The sequence below is a fragment of the Hemiscyllium ocellatum genome, chromosome 2, assembly GCF_020745735.1.
Source record: "Hemiscyllium ocellatum isolate sHemOce1 chromosome 2, sHemOce1.pat.X.cur, whole genome shotgun sequence".
NCBI classification, from domain to species: domain Eukaryota; kingdom Metazoa; phylum Chordata; class Chondrichthyes; order Orectolobiformes; family Hemiscylliidae; genus Hemiscyllium; species Hemiscyllium ocellatum.
The window spans coordinates 151112729-151127945 of record NC_083402.1 but is presented as its reverse complement, the minus strand read 5'-3'; the positions used below and the strand labels follow the sequence as shown (position 1 = coordinate 151127945).

The window sequence follows — 15217 nt, the reverse complement described above, 5'->3', positions numbered from 1 at the left end:
CAATTATGATTGAGTTTGTAAAATTCCATAGAATTATAAGAGCCCAGAATCCTCAGAAGATTATGCAGTTCCAACTGACTGCAGAAATAGGGAGAAGGCAAAGCCATGTGCAGTTTGAAAGCAAGGAGAGTTTTCAAATCAAAATGTTGCTTGACAGGAGCCAGTGAGGGTCAATAAACACAGTACTGATAGGGGAATGGGAATAGCTGCAAATTTAAACAGAGGCAGCAGAGTTTGGATTATCTTGAGTTTGCACAGAATGGAATGTGGAAAAGCAGCCAAGATTGCATTGGAATATACAAGTCTCAAGTTAACAAAGACCTGGATCAACAGCGTATTTAATAAACGAGTAAATAAATTCATTGAATGCTGGCCTAGCCAGTGACGTCCTCACCATGAATGAATAAAAAGCATGATGAGCTCAGACATGTTAAAGAGTGAGGCAGAAAAATGCAACTTTCAAGATAAGGTGAATATGAAGTTGGACATTTATTTCAGGATCCATTGCATTAACAAAAGTCCACAAAGACTGGCTCAGACTGTTACCAAGGAGAGGAATGCAGTTATAAGTTGAAGTAGCAAATTTGGAGTAGGGACCATAAGCAACAGATTCAATTTCCCAGTCTTTGATTGGGGGAAACTTCTGTACATCCCAGTACTGGCTGTCCGATAAACAATCTGATGATCTGGCAATGTTGGTGAAGTCAAGAGAGTTAACGCAGAGACTGAGCTGGTTAGCCTGAACTGACAAGTAAAGTTTGCATCACCTGTAGATGCCAGAACATCAACCCATAATGAAGCAATCACTGTCTGTGGATCTTGCTAACAAAGGAAGGAGTTGAAATTCAGCAATGCCACAAATTCCTGATAGAACAATCATTCATTTTATCATCATGAGCATTTTGCTAAAGCTTATGTTAAACAAATATTTATTACTAATGGCTGTAATCTACTGACCGAATCTGTAACAACACCTGACATGAAATCAGCAAAACCAATCATGTTACATGCTTTATTAAAACAAATAAACTGAAGCAGAATTATTTCCAACTGCACCAATCACCTCTTATCAACAGAAAAGCTAAATCTTGGAAAACGGACTCTCTATTTTGAATTAAAATGAAATTGTCTGATATTTTAAGAAGCATTTGTTTATGGGATGTGAAGGGTGTTGGTGAAGGCTGCATTTATTGCATCATTGCCCTTGTTAATGAGCTGTCTTCTACAGCTGTAGTCCCTCAAATGTAGGTATACCAATACTGTGTTTCTGTGAGCTAATGAAAACTATTTGGCTCATCTCTATTTGCAGATTTGGATGAGTGTGCAGAAAACGTGAATCTGTGTGACAATGGACAGTGCCTCAACACCCCTGGAGGATACCGATGTGACTGTGAGATGGGATTTACACCAGCTTCTGACAGCAGATCCTGTCAAGGTAGCAAACAATTTTGACTGAATGAACATCCTGGATGTGGGTGATAACTGTGTCTGGAGTCAGACTACAAAATGTTTTATCCAAAAGTACAGTCATAAAACATTCATTATTTTAGCTGACAGATGGAAATAAGGATAACTATCCTGCCGAAATGTCAGGATTCTCCTCAAAGCGATTTATAATTCAACACACCCTTACACATTTGCAAGGATAGAAAAACATTATTTTGTTTTGAGAAAAGCTTTTTCCAAAACAGGATTTAACATGAGCCTTATTTGGACATGTTAATATAATTTGTTTAAACTGAATGTTATCCTTTGTTCATGTGAATAAATAAGTGTAATGGAAAAAAAGGGGTCATGTAATTATCATTCTCCAATCGAGAACAGTGACGTCTTTAAATTCTAAGACGTAAAGGCAATCGACTAGTTAGATAATATCTCTGAAGTGACTATGAAAACTAGGTATATAGTTCGAAATGGAGACAAATTTTCAAGTATTAAGATTAATGGCGATTTCTAGTGCTTTTTAAAAAATAATATGTCGCTTGAGGCAGTGGAACCTACTGTGAATATATATCTACAGTAGTGCTGAGAGAATTCTCCATCCTTCACTGTGGAAGCAAGTCAGAGGTTTGCCATTTGGATTGGAGATGACATTAGTTTGACTAGTCTCTGGGGATAGATAGAAAGGTTATAACTCTTCTATATGCAGTAAATTGGAGAGCACAAACAGAAACCTTAGGTTTCCTCTTTTATTTATCTTAATACATTAAAACTATCTGCCAATAAGTGGAAGTGTTCCCCAGTTAAAGATAACCAAGCCAGAGAACATTCTAAATGTGGTTCACTTTGGCCACTCTCCATCCAACCAAACTCAGACTGAGCCAGGCCAGATGCTTCAACTGGGGAAAAAAAAACGTTATGAAGGCTGAACATATTGCATGTGTTCAACTACATCTTTTCAGAAGTGAGAAATCACTTGAGTTTTTTACTTCATTTCCATGCACTGTATCTCATTAAATTAATCTTATTTACTTCCAGTTCCAACTTTCCTATCCTTCGTCAAGAAACTAGATGCTGTAATTCAGTCTGGGTACCTGATAACTGCAGCTCACCAAATGCTTATCTGGCCATCATCTAACCACTTTTTTAGAACAACATCCCTGCTCTTTCTGGGTATTGCTAGAGCACTTTAAGTCCAGAAGATTTAATAAAATTTAATAAAATTCCCTCAAAAATTTTCAGAGTTTTTGTACATCGTGTTTAAAAGAGCATTGTCTGTATCTTTTGTAGATATTGATGAGTGTTCATTTCAGAACATCTGTGTATTTGGCACCTGCCAGAATTTGCCGGGAATGTTCAGGTGTGTCTGTGATGATGGCTATGAACTTGACAGAAGTGGAGGCAACTGTACAGGTAGGAATGCAGCTCAGTTACAGAGCTCAGTTAAAAAGATAACATGTAGCATTTATCTTTCAAGATATTCACCATTGCTCAAAATATCAGCATAATGTTCAAAGGCCCAGAGATTGTGCTGTGTAGTGTTACAGGTCAAATATTTATTGATTTGTCCATGTTTTCACCTTTTAGGTAAGCAACTATCTAGCAAGATACAAAGAACAATATTTATGATATTAAAATATTAAGTTTTCTTAAAAATGATAAATATATAGAAATTGATGAAGCATTGTTTGCTCAGCTTGGATCACGTCAGTAAGGTTCTCTCCATTTATTAGTTTGACACAGAAAGTCAGCAATGAAAGCCCCTTTTAATAAGCAATAATGAGGTTTCCATTGCTAAAATATCTCCCAAATAACTGTTTGAACATGAATAGGATTTTATCAATTTAACAAAGGAATAAATAATTTGTTACAATGACTCCTGAAAGATTATTTCTAATGACAATTTGATAGTAAAATTTTACTATAGCTACACTCATTATTGGTAAACATGTTATATAGATTTAATTACCATTTGTCACTCAATTCAAGGACCATAGTCACAAATTTTGGCTACAGACCATCATGTGATGAAACAGGCTTATTCTTGACATGCAGTTCATTGGATACTTGGGGCAAGATGTCCCACATCGTCATGGGATCTAACCACAGGATTTGCTTCCTTTCCCCTCCTATTCTGCCACCGCTCTGCATCATCATCAAGAGATTAAGAATTATGAAATATGATGCATGTTGATGAACATTTTGTTTTACTATATTGATTATAATCTTTTTAAACAAATTTGTCAATAAATTTTGAAAAGTATGTTGCAAGAGGTTTGATTTTATGAAATACTCCTAACAAATGAGGCTACACAGAGTCACAGATTTGTTATGATGTGGAAGGAGTCCATTCAGCCCATCATGTCCATGTCAATTTCCAAATGAGCATCATGACTTGGTACAATTCGCCTTTCTGTGTAACCCTGCTCATCACCTCATGCCCTCGAGAATGTCTTGACTGAACCTGCTTCTACCACCAGTGCATTTCAGACACAAACCATTTGCTGTATAAACATTTTTATTTTCTTTTTACTCAAATTGCATTTGCTTCTTTTGCAATATCTTCTTTGGGAATTGTCTGGGAGAGCATTGGGAAACATCCTTGAGATTATTTCAGTGGTATCTCTCAGATATCCTTCAGTACTGTTCAGATAATCAGAGCTATAGAGTCAAAAGGTTAGCACAGCATATGTCCTGCCTTAGTATCTTCACTAGTAAAGGTGTAGGGAGATGATGTTTACACCCTTTGTTTATCTGGAAATTCTATGTCTCAAAAACAAATGTACAGCTTCCAGTGAAGCTCTGTACATAAATATGGTTTGGCCAAAAGAGCTAATCAGTTTTGTTTTAAAGGTGTTGTTCTGAGTCCTTGATTTTTTTCATAGAATAGATCTATTAATATTGAGAGATAGATTAGTTTTTTTTAATATTGGGGATTGTCTCAGCTATGGTAGCACAATTTATGCTAGCTGTCAAAATGTGAGCACAGTTTTCAGACCAAGTTATAGGATATGATTTGGCTTGAAGTTTCCTCAATGGAAATTTTTAATAAGAATTATTTTTGTTCAGTTTTATGTCATACGGCATCAACCATGCAGGGAAAATCATCAGGAAAAAGTTGTGTAATTGTGAGCTTTTGCATTTAATACATCCTGGTAGGTTATGTGTTTTACTGAGTGCTTTATCATCTAGTATTCGAAATGTCATTGGACAATTTAGGGGTAATCCTGCTAATGTGTTTAATTGAACAAATCAGTAGGCAGAGAGAAAGGAATCTGCTAGCCAAGGAATCCCGATAAAGGAACCCAATCACAGGAAAAAAAGGAGAACCATGGCATTTAGGAATGAAATCAGAAAGTACTTTTCCACGCAAAGAGTAAGCAACATCCCTGTATTTTTCTCAAAGGCAGTTAACTGAAATTTTTGATGGAAAACAGCCTAATTTGAGTGATGGAACATACTCAGGGGGCAATATGGCTTACTGCTGTTCCTATGTAATAATTCCAACTTAACTCTAGATGGAAACTGACATAGCAATGATCATACAACATAAAAGACATGGCATGGAGATGATACCACACACCAAATGATCTAATCCTCATGAGAGATCCCAAACAGTAAATACTGGCAGGATATTTTACTGAAGGAGAAAAACAACATCAAATCCAAACCTGATGCTCTCCTTATCTCACCCCTGTACAAAATATATTTTAGTGAGAAAGGACAGAGTTGGATTGGCACTGCATCCACAAACATCCACTCCCTCCAACCCCAGCGCTCAGTAGCAGCAGTGTCTGCTATCGACAAGATACATTGCAGAAATTCACCAAAGATCTCCAGACAGCACCTTCCAAACCAACAACCATTTCCATCTCGTGGGGGAAGGGCTACAGTTACATGGGAACACCACCTCCCTGCAAGTTCTCACCATCCTGACTTGGAAATATATCACCATTCCTTCATTGTCACTGGCTCAAAATCTAGGAGCTCCCTCCCCAAAAGCTATTGTGGGTGTTCTTACCATATAGGAGGAAATAAGGCCTGCAAAAAGCACAGCAGCTCAGGCAGCAGCCGAGGAACAGGAGAGTTGATGTTTTGGGCATAAGCCCTTTCTCATTCCTAATGAAGAGCTTATGCCCAAAACATCAACTCTCCTGCTCCTCTGATGTTGCCTGACCTGCTGTGCTTTTCCAGGGCCATGCTTTTCGTATCTACCGTATGGACTGCAATGGTTCAAAATGGCACCATTGCCTTCTTGAGGGTAATTAGGGATGGACAATAAATGCTGACCTAGCCAGCTTTGCCCACATTCCCTGAATGAATAAGAAAGAGTTATTGAAGAGCAGTGACCAGCAATCCTGGCTCCATTTCACTTTCCTAATCCAGAGACACTGTGCTGATCAGAGCATCGTTCCTGCTACCCCAGCTGGGTATAGTTAACAGCACAGACCTCAACTTATTACTTTCTAGTAAAATTCGGTTTTGGTTTCATTATCTTTATCAGTTCAGTCATCAGAGAAATCAGACTGATGCTTTATTCAGCACAATATCACCGGAATCCTTTGATTAGTATTTGTATCTCAGGCGAATGTCCACGAATTGCTACAGCATCAGTCAGTGATCTACAGCCCAATTCTTCAGTTAGGCAATTAATTTCAAACACGAAAGTCTTTTAAATGTGGAAGGACCAACATTTATTAATCTATTAATGCAAGTGTAGTATGTGAAGTTTCAGAAAATTGGAATTTATTAGCTGGTTTAATTTTAATCTGTTTTATTTCTGAAAGAGGAATTTCACTCCTATTTGATTTCTGCAGACCTGAGAACCTTTTCTGAGCATTTCCGAAATCAAGTTGTAATGGAGCTTAAAGTTCAAATGTGAATTGGTCTTTGTTTAAATTTCTTGACAATTCCCTGAAATATCGAGATGGTAGATAGCTGTATTTATTTTTAAAACCTTTGAAGATTGCCTTAAGGGGATTTGACTGTATTGCTGCCCACTTACTTAGAGTAATTACTTCACTGAAACAGGAACTGTTTTGTCTTATAAATGCCAACAAGGAGCTGAAGTGAGACGATTTGTTTTAACTTGCAGATGTCAATGAATGTGCTGATCCAGTCAACTGCATCAATGGATTATGTGTCAATACACCGGGTAATTACCTCTGTAACTGTCCCGCTGATTTTGAGCTTAATCCAACAGGAATTGGATGTGTTGGTAAGTGATTAATTTGAGGAGCCACATATGAAAGCTTAAGGATTGGTTTCTGTCAATGTATAACATATTCATATTTCCTGTGTATGGGAATTCTTTGCAATTTACTGTAAATAATTTCCTGAAAGAATTCCAGAAATAATGACGCAAATCTCCTTCTGTGATTCAGGACTATGATATTCAACCATTTCCAAATCGCAGGAAATTCTATAATTTTATTTTGAAAATGACTAAAATTATTGAAAGATAAGTCTGTACTATTGCAGTTTCTCTAATTCCTAACAGAGTCATACAGCACAGAAACAGACCCTTCAGCCCAACCCGTCCATGCCGACCAGTTTCCTAAACTGAACTAGCCCCAATTGCCAGCACTTGGCCCATAACCCTCCAAACCCTTCCTATTCATATACCCATCCAGATGCCTTTTAAATGTTGTAATTGTACCAGCCTCTACCACTTCCTCTGGCAGCTCATTCCATACACACACCACCCTCTGTGTGAAAACGTTGCCCCTTAGGTCTCTTATATCTTTTCCCTCTCACTTTAAACCTATGCCCTCTAGTATTGAACTCCCCTACCCTGGGTTCTGGCTGAAATGTTAACTCTATTTTTCTCCCCACTGTTACGGCTAGACCTGCTAAGTTTCTCCTACAATTTATCAGTCACATCACTTCAATTCATCTCACAATTATTCTTCTAACTATTGTCTATTCTGAATAACATTTGTCACATGGAGAAGTCATTTGTAAGTGGCTCTGAATACCTACCTTGGCTATTAAACTTATTCAAGCCCCTCATGATTTTATAAACCGTTATAAGGTCGCCCCTCAGCCTCCTATTAAGAATATCAGAACTTGACATATAATATGGTTGTGTCCTAGTTACCTAAGCTATCTCATTGTATAATATTGAACAAATTGTTAGAAGAATTATTGGAACACCCTGCCTGCAACAGTAATAGACTCGCCATCTTTAGGGGCATTTAATTGGTCATTGGATAAACATATGGATGAAAATGGAATTGTGTAGGATAGATGGGCTTCAGATTAGTTCCACAGGTCGGCACAGCATCGAGGGCCGAAGGGCCTGTACTACACCATTATGTTTGATATTCTATGTTCTAAGACACCTAGAAACTGCAGTTTTTTTTTTAACCACAAGTCAAATCTCACAATTCAAAGACCTCATAATAACAAGTTTCATTCACAATCTCCTGGGTGTCACTGGGACAGCACTCCATGGGTCAGGAAATTCCTTAGAGCTGCTCTGGGTTTCTTATTCGGGAAATGCAATGGAGACCCAATGTAATGACGCAGTTGAAGTTTCCACTACAGTTTTGGCAAAGTTACTCCAACAGATTAGGGATAATAGTGAGGAATTTCTGGATGATTATATCTGCTGCACAACTGGGTCCCGCACAAAATGATAGCTTTTCTGGGTTTCCTTATCCCCTCAGTTGTTTTCCTTTTTCTCTTGATAGAGATCTCCCTTTTTCTGCAGTATATCTCACTTGTCCCAAACTCCCTCTTGTTCCTTGCCCAAATGGTTATTTTTGACAGGTGACTCTGATAGTGGTTTATTTGACTGTAGGTCTGTTATAACAGGGTCCTATTCTGTCCTGACCGTTGTCCACAGGAGTGTCGTTTTCACTGGTAGCTCGCAGATGAATGGTCAGGAACCGGAACACCAACACGTTTTTCGCTTCCCTGACCCTAAAGTAGTGAGGTCAATTGTAATCCCCCTTCTTGCTACTGTAACTGATATATCAGCATAGATGGAGGGAATGAAAACCAAGACACCCCTACATTTTCCCAAATGTGTTATACATTGAGTCCAACAGCAGTAAATAGTATCATAAGGTGACCAAGAATTATTAATGACTGTTTTCACCAAGGTTTAAAATTGCCAAACAGTCCTTTGAAAATTCCAGTTGCATTTATCTGCATGATCCCCCTCGAAGCAGTTAGCAGCAGTGCAATAATTTGACAATCTCTAACCCATTTCTATTAATGCTGTGTGAACAATTACTGTAACTGTCACTGCTGCAACTGATGTTGCTAAAGTTTCTCTGAAACCTGGCTTCAATATTTTTCCAGTCTGTGCAAGAGATATGTTATAATTCAATTGTTAAAATTGGTAATGTCCAAAAATTAAAATATCACAAGTCAGTTTTGTTTATTCTTTATTCATTAATTGTGGTCCTTAAGTAAACATTTATGCTGAGTCACGTCAACTTAATAAAACAAAGAATTATGAATGTTGGAAATCTGAAGGAAAGACAGAAATTTCTGGACAAACTCGGCAGGTCTGGCAACAACTATGGAGAGAATTTAGATTTAATGTTTCGGCTCAAGTGACTCTTCTGACTCAAATAAGGTTCACTGGACCTGAACCGTACATAGAACACAGAACATTCCAGCGCAGTACAGGCCCTTCGGCCCTCGATGTTGCGCCAACCTGTGGAACCAATCTGAAGCCCATCTAACCTACACTATTTCATTTTCATCCATATGTTTAACCAATGATAATTTAAGTGCCCTTAAAGTTGGCGGGTCTACTACTGTTGCCAACAGTATGATCCATGCTCCTACTACTCTCTGATTAAAGAAACTACCTCTGATATCTGTTCTATACCAATTACCCCTCAATTTAAAGCTATGTCCTCTTATGCTAGCCATCACCATCTGAAGAAAAAGGCTCTCCCTGTCCACCCTATCTAACCCTCTGATTATCTTATATGTCTCAATTAAGTCACCTCTCAATCTTTTTCTCGCTAACGAAAACAGCCTCAAGTCCCTCAGCCTTTCCTCATACAATCTCCCCTCCAAACCAGGCAACATCCTAATAAATCTCCTCTGAACCCTTTCCAAAGTTTCCACAACCTTCCAAAATGCGGTGACCAATACTCCAAGTGCAGCTGCACCAGGGTTTTGTACAGCTGCAGCATGACTTCATGGCTCCGACACTCAATCCCTCTCCCAATAAAATCTAACAACACCATATGCCTTCTTAACAACCCTATCAACCATGGTGGCAAGTTTCAGGGATCTGTGTACATGGACACTGAGATCTATCTGTTCATCCACACTACCAAGAATTTTACCATTAGTCCTGTAATCTGCATTCCTGTTGCTCCTTCCAAAATGAACCACCTCACACTTTTCCACATTAAGCTCCATTTGCCATCTCTCAGCCCAGCTCTGCAGTTTATCTATGTCCTTCTGTAATCTGCAACATCCTTCAGCACTATCCACAACTCCACTGACCTTAATGTCATCCACAATTTTACGAACCCATCCTTCTACATCCTCATCCAGGTAATTTATAAAAATGACAAAAGTGGCCCCAAAACAGATCCTTGTGGTATACCACTAGTAACTGAACTCCTGGAAGAAAATTCCCCATCTATAACCACTCTTTGTCTTCTTTCAGCTAGCCAATTTCTGATCCAAACCACTAGATCACCCTCAATCCCATGCCTCCGTATTTTGTGCAATAGCCTACCGTGGGGGACCTTATTAAATGCCTTACTGAAACCCACATGCACCACATTAACCACTTTACCCTCATCCACCTGTTTGGTCACTATCTCAAAGAAATATAAACCATTTGTCTCGCCACAGATGCTGCCAGCCCTGGGGAGTTGCTGCAGTGATTTCTGAGTCACATCACTTCAATTCATCTCATCATTATTGTTTTAACTGTTGATGATTCTGAATAACTTTTGTTACTTGGAGGAACTATTTCTTTTTAGCTCTGAATGCCTTAAATATTAGGTTTAACATTATTCATATATATCAGGCAATTGATGCAGAGATTTAACAGTGCGCGTGTTTTTACAGTGATTAATTTTAACAACTGGAAGACTGTGAACAAATTGAGGAAGTTGTGTTGATCCAGTTGACTGATTCCATAAACATCATTTACATGGTTTGAAACTCCAGGCCAATGACCTCCTCTGTTAACATTTGCTATACAGTGTGCAGTTGGACAAAAAGTAATAAATGTGTAGACCTTTTTACATGATGCAAAAGTTTTTCTGAAGTTATTCTCGTGCTTGTTTTTCATAGATTCTCGTATTGGGAACTGTTTCTTGGAATATGGCCAGCGAGGTGATGGAGGCCTGTCCTGCAGTGTCGATATTGGTGTTGGAGTCACCCGGGCCTCCTGCTGTTGCTCTCTGGGAAGTGCCTGGGGTAACCCTTGTGAAATCTGCCCTGATGTCAATACAAGTATGTACACTCTTTAACAATGCATTTGTAAATGAAATAAAGAAAGAAAGTAAATAGTTGTCTCTCAAAGGTAGAGGTAGACCTTACAATGGAGTATAAGAAAATGGCAGAGAATTTAAACAAATACATTTCATCTGTCTTTACCATAAAAACACATAATGCATATGCTCGAAACCTTATTAGAGTTTTGAGGTGTTAATAAAGAGAGTGGACACACGGCAGGCAGTGGGTGTTTTTATCTTGATTTTGAAAAGTACTTCAATAGGGTATCACATGATTGATTAATGTACGAGGTCAGCGAATGTAGAACTTGGGGATAGTGACAGAATAGCGTGTTGGTTGGCATCCAAACCGAAAGCAGAGAGTGCAACAAAGCATACTTCTTCAGTGATTAGCATCCAACAAGGATCAATGTAACACCTACTGCTATTCCCAGTTTCCATTAATGATACGGACTGATAATAAGTACAAAGGTGACCCTGTTTTCAAATACAGGAAGACAATATTAAATTTCAAGGAAAATTATTGACAAATTAAGCTTGCTGCAGGTAAAGATGAGGTTATATATTTTTGAAAGAAGAATGGAAATGTCTCGGTGTGATAGAGGAACACTCTGATCTGGAAGTATAAATACATCAATCACTGAAAGTTGCACCAACAGATTAGCAAAGGCCATGAAAAATTAGCAAACCAGGCACTAAGTTTTCTTTCTGGATGGAATGTTATGCTAAGACTTTATTGGGATTGTGTGCTCGCCTACCATCAGATTTGAAACAGGGAGAAGGTGGCTCATATGCTCTCTCTGTTTATCCACCTGGCACTGACCAGCCTAAATGTCCACGCAGAGTGAGGATGGTGTCAGTCCAGGGCTATTGAGATCCTTTGGTGGCTACCAAAAGGCCTTATCTTGCAACCACCTGTATCTGACCCATAGCTGGGGATGCCTGACCTTGGACTACTCTGGGTTGTTCAGAACAGTGGGACCATCAGTAATTGAAGCAAACTCAGACTGCTGGGACCACAGTGTTGCTGACTATCCACCCTGATGGTGTCCTCCCACCAAGACAGGTGTGAGATTGCCATGCAGTAGCAATCGAGCTCATCAAGTGGCCTCCCACTCCACTATCTAGCTGGTGTTGGTGGGGTGAGCATATTTTTTTAGATTAGATTAGATGCCACGAAACGACATGACCGGCTATCCTTAGTAGCCACACAAACAAATGACAAGCAACATGAGTTTGAATGGGACAACACTACTATTATAGGACAAGCCAAACAGAGAACAGCCAGGGAATTCCTAGAGGCATGGCACTCATCCACAGGTTCAATCAATAAGCACATTGACCTAGACCCAATATACCAACCACTGCGACGGACAGTTGGAACTGACAACCGGAAGCTGCAGAGACAAACCATTATAAATGCCAGAGGAAACATCACAGAAGCGCTTCACAGGAGGCTCCCAAGCACTGAGGATGTCACCTAGACAGGGGACAAAACGTCTGCAACACAAATTCCCAGCTCGGCAAACAGAACCACAACAAAGGCTATCTAAGATTACATAGAGATCTTGATAAATTGGATCAGTGCACTGAGGGCAACATTTTCACACTGACGGTGGTTTGTATGTGGAATGAGCTGCCAGAGGAAGTGGTAGACGCAGATACAGTTGCAACATTTTAAAGAGATTTGGACAGGTACATGAATAGGAAAGGTTTAGAGGGATATGGGCCAAACGCAAACAAATGGGACTAGTTTCTTTTGGGAAACTTGGTCGGCATGAATGAGTTGGACTGAAGGGTCTGTTTCCGCACTGTGTGGCTCTATGACTTTTAACACATCACTAAGATATTCTCATATGAAATTGATTTGTTACTTTCACGGAATAATTTCAATTCTTTTCCATCCAACTTTGGATTTACGAAAATTAACCATAGTATTTTGATCTGTTGTACTCTAAAATACTCAGCTTGGATTGCATATAAACCACAAAGGAAGACGTTAATACAGGAAGTTGTACTGAGTTCACCATTTCCTGAGATGACAACATTTAATTCCTGTGTTATTTATATTCACAGCTGAATACAAGACACTTTGTCCAGGGGGTGAAGGATTTAGACCCAACCCCATCACTGTCATCTTAGAGGGTAAGTAATGTGGATACGTTTTGTCTTGTATTCCTACACTGCCTGCAGCTCCCTCATCCCCAGTAACTTGCCCATCTGCAGATCCCCATTCTCTGTTAAGCTAGAGTTCACAAAGTGCTAGTATCTGGTTATACACGTGAGACTCAGTGATAAAGTGTCCCTTTCATTATTCCCTTGCTCCACTGGAGTCTCCAGCTACCATGATTGTGCTTTACCATGAGGCACTCTTGAATAAGTGAAAGATTAAAGGTTGGGTTGATGGAACGAGGAAACTCAAAAGGCACGTGCTTACACCTCAACAGTTTATTAATTAAAGATATTGCGGGATAAGGAGGAACGTGAATATGTGCATCGGGTCAGAACAAATCTCCATCCTCTGTGATTTCAGCTTTATTCATGGCCAAACTATTGATAACCAGCATCAGGATGGGAGAATTTACCACTGTACTCCTCTCTACCGTTCAGTGACACCTCCAATTATTGGCCAGCTTGCCTGTGATGCAAGAGTGAGGAGAGTGTGTCAGGGAGTCAGCTGTGGTGCTTTTTGTTATTCTGTCTCCCACAGTTGAATATTTAGCAGGGCATGCACGCTCAGAGAGAGGTGAGAGCTTGAGGCTTGCTAGAAAGTAAGGTGTGGAGGGTAACATAAAAATAAATGACTATGTTTGGCTCACATTTGATAGGGTTTGATGGAAGGCTTGTGAAGGGTGAGAGCTGGGGAATTGGGCAGTGTCTGATGCAAATGGCTCATTTGTAAGATAATGACATGTGAAGCTGAAGTCACTAATCACTCATGTGAAGTCATTAAGCATTCTTGCAGCATTGCATTCAGGTTTCCAGTGTTAGACAACTAAGATGGCTGACAATGACTGTCTACTCCCGCTGCTCCCATGTTTATGTCCCACACCATCCCCACCAATGCTGCATCACACTACCTTGGACCACACACTATGGTCTGGTCCATCATTCCCATTTCTACTTTGGTTCAGAACCTCTCCAACAATGCCTTCCATCATGTGATGAAGCCAGAACATATATGGCTTTAAGGTACATTCAGCATCATAATCCTGTGCTTATTTTATGGACAATCAACATTTTAGCTCATTGTCCATGTAGCTACAAAAATACATTCTCATTTACATTACATTTACATTTACATTCTCAAGCAGGAACCTGAAAGTGGTGCAGAAGAGATGGTAGTGTCCTGCTTAATACCATTTGTTCAGAATAGCTGTAAATAAAGACTTTTCAGATAATTCGTGTGCTACCAGAAAAAGCATTAACATCTTACCTGGCTCCGCAAGCAAGTTCTCACTCCTGCTTTAGTGTCCATCTCTCATATGGTTCCACTCCTGGTTTGGATTTGAGATGACCATCAGATTTAGAATCCCTACAGCATGGAAGCAGGCCATTCAGCCCATTAAGTCCTCACCAACCATCCCATCCAACCCCCCCCAACACATTGTAACCCTGCATTTCCTGTGGCTAATCCTATAGCCTGCAGTCTGTGGACAATTTAGCACAGCCAATTCATTAACCTGCACATCTTTCAAGTGTGACAGGAAACCAGAGCACCCGGAGGAAACCCACGCAGACACGGGGAGAATGTGCAAACTCCACACAGTGGAGTGGGGAATTGAACTCGGGTCCCAGGCACTGTGAGGCAGCAGTGCTGACCACTGAGCCACCGTGCCTCCTGAAATGCTTTGATCAAATCTGGCAGCCTGTCCCAATTATGCAGATGAAACGTTATTCATGGAAGTGGTTCCAATCTCATGCTGAGTAAATTAACAAGCAGCAATGTGCTACTTCCCAATTCAATTCAGACCTGACCCAATCTCCTCTCTGTCTGTTGATGACATTGGACTCTGTCAGTTGAACACGGAGTGGAGGGCACTGCTTTGGTGAGGTGACGTCCCTTGGGAATGATTCTCTCTTCATACTTTGTTTCTCAGATATTGATGAATGCCAGGAGTTGCCAGGATTGTGCCAAGGTGGGAACTGTGTCAACACCTTTGGCAGTTTTCAGTGTGAATGCCCGGCTGGTTATTACTTAAATGACGAAACCCGGATCTGTGAAGGTAAGGTACAGGACATAGCTGAAGGAGTGGACTTTACTTAAAATATTTCAATTGAAAGCATGTTCTTTGAAACAAAATGTTGAAAGCAGTTGATTAAAAGGG

The 15217-nt window shown here is 39.7% G+C and overlaps 1 protein-coding gene across 2 annotated transcripts in view; it reads left to right on the top strand.

Annotated features, from left to right (window-relative positions):
• The window catches only part of LOC132825797 (fibrillin-2-like), a 327149-nt gene that overhangs the window by 219064 nt on the left and 92868 nt on the right, over positions 1–15217 (top strand). For both annotated transcript variants that reach the window (XM_060841289.1, XM_060841280.1), the window contains exons 34-39: positions 1310–1435; positions 2731–2853; positions 6536–6658; positions 10726–10887; positions 12966–13034; positions 14990–15115. In XM_060841289.1, the coding sequence (XP_060697272.1) occupies positions 1310–1435; positions 2731–2853; positions 6536–6658; positions 10726–10887; positions 12966–13034; positions 14990–15115 (729 nt within the window). The remainder of the gene's footprint in view (positions 1–1309; positions 1436–2730; positions 2854–6535; positions 6659–10725; positions 10888–12965; positions 13035–14989; positions 15116–15217) is intronic.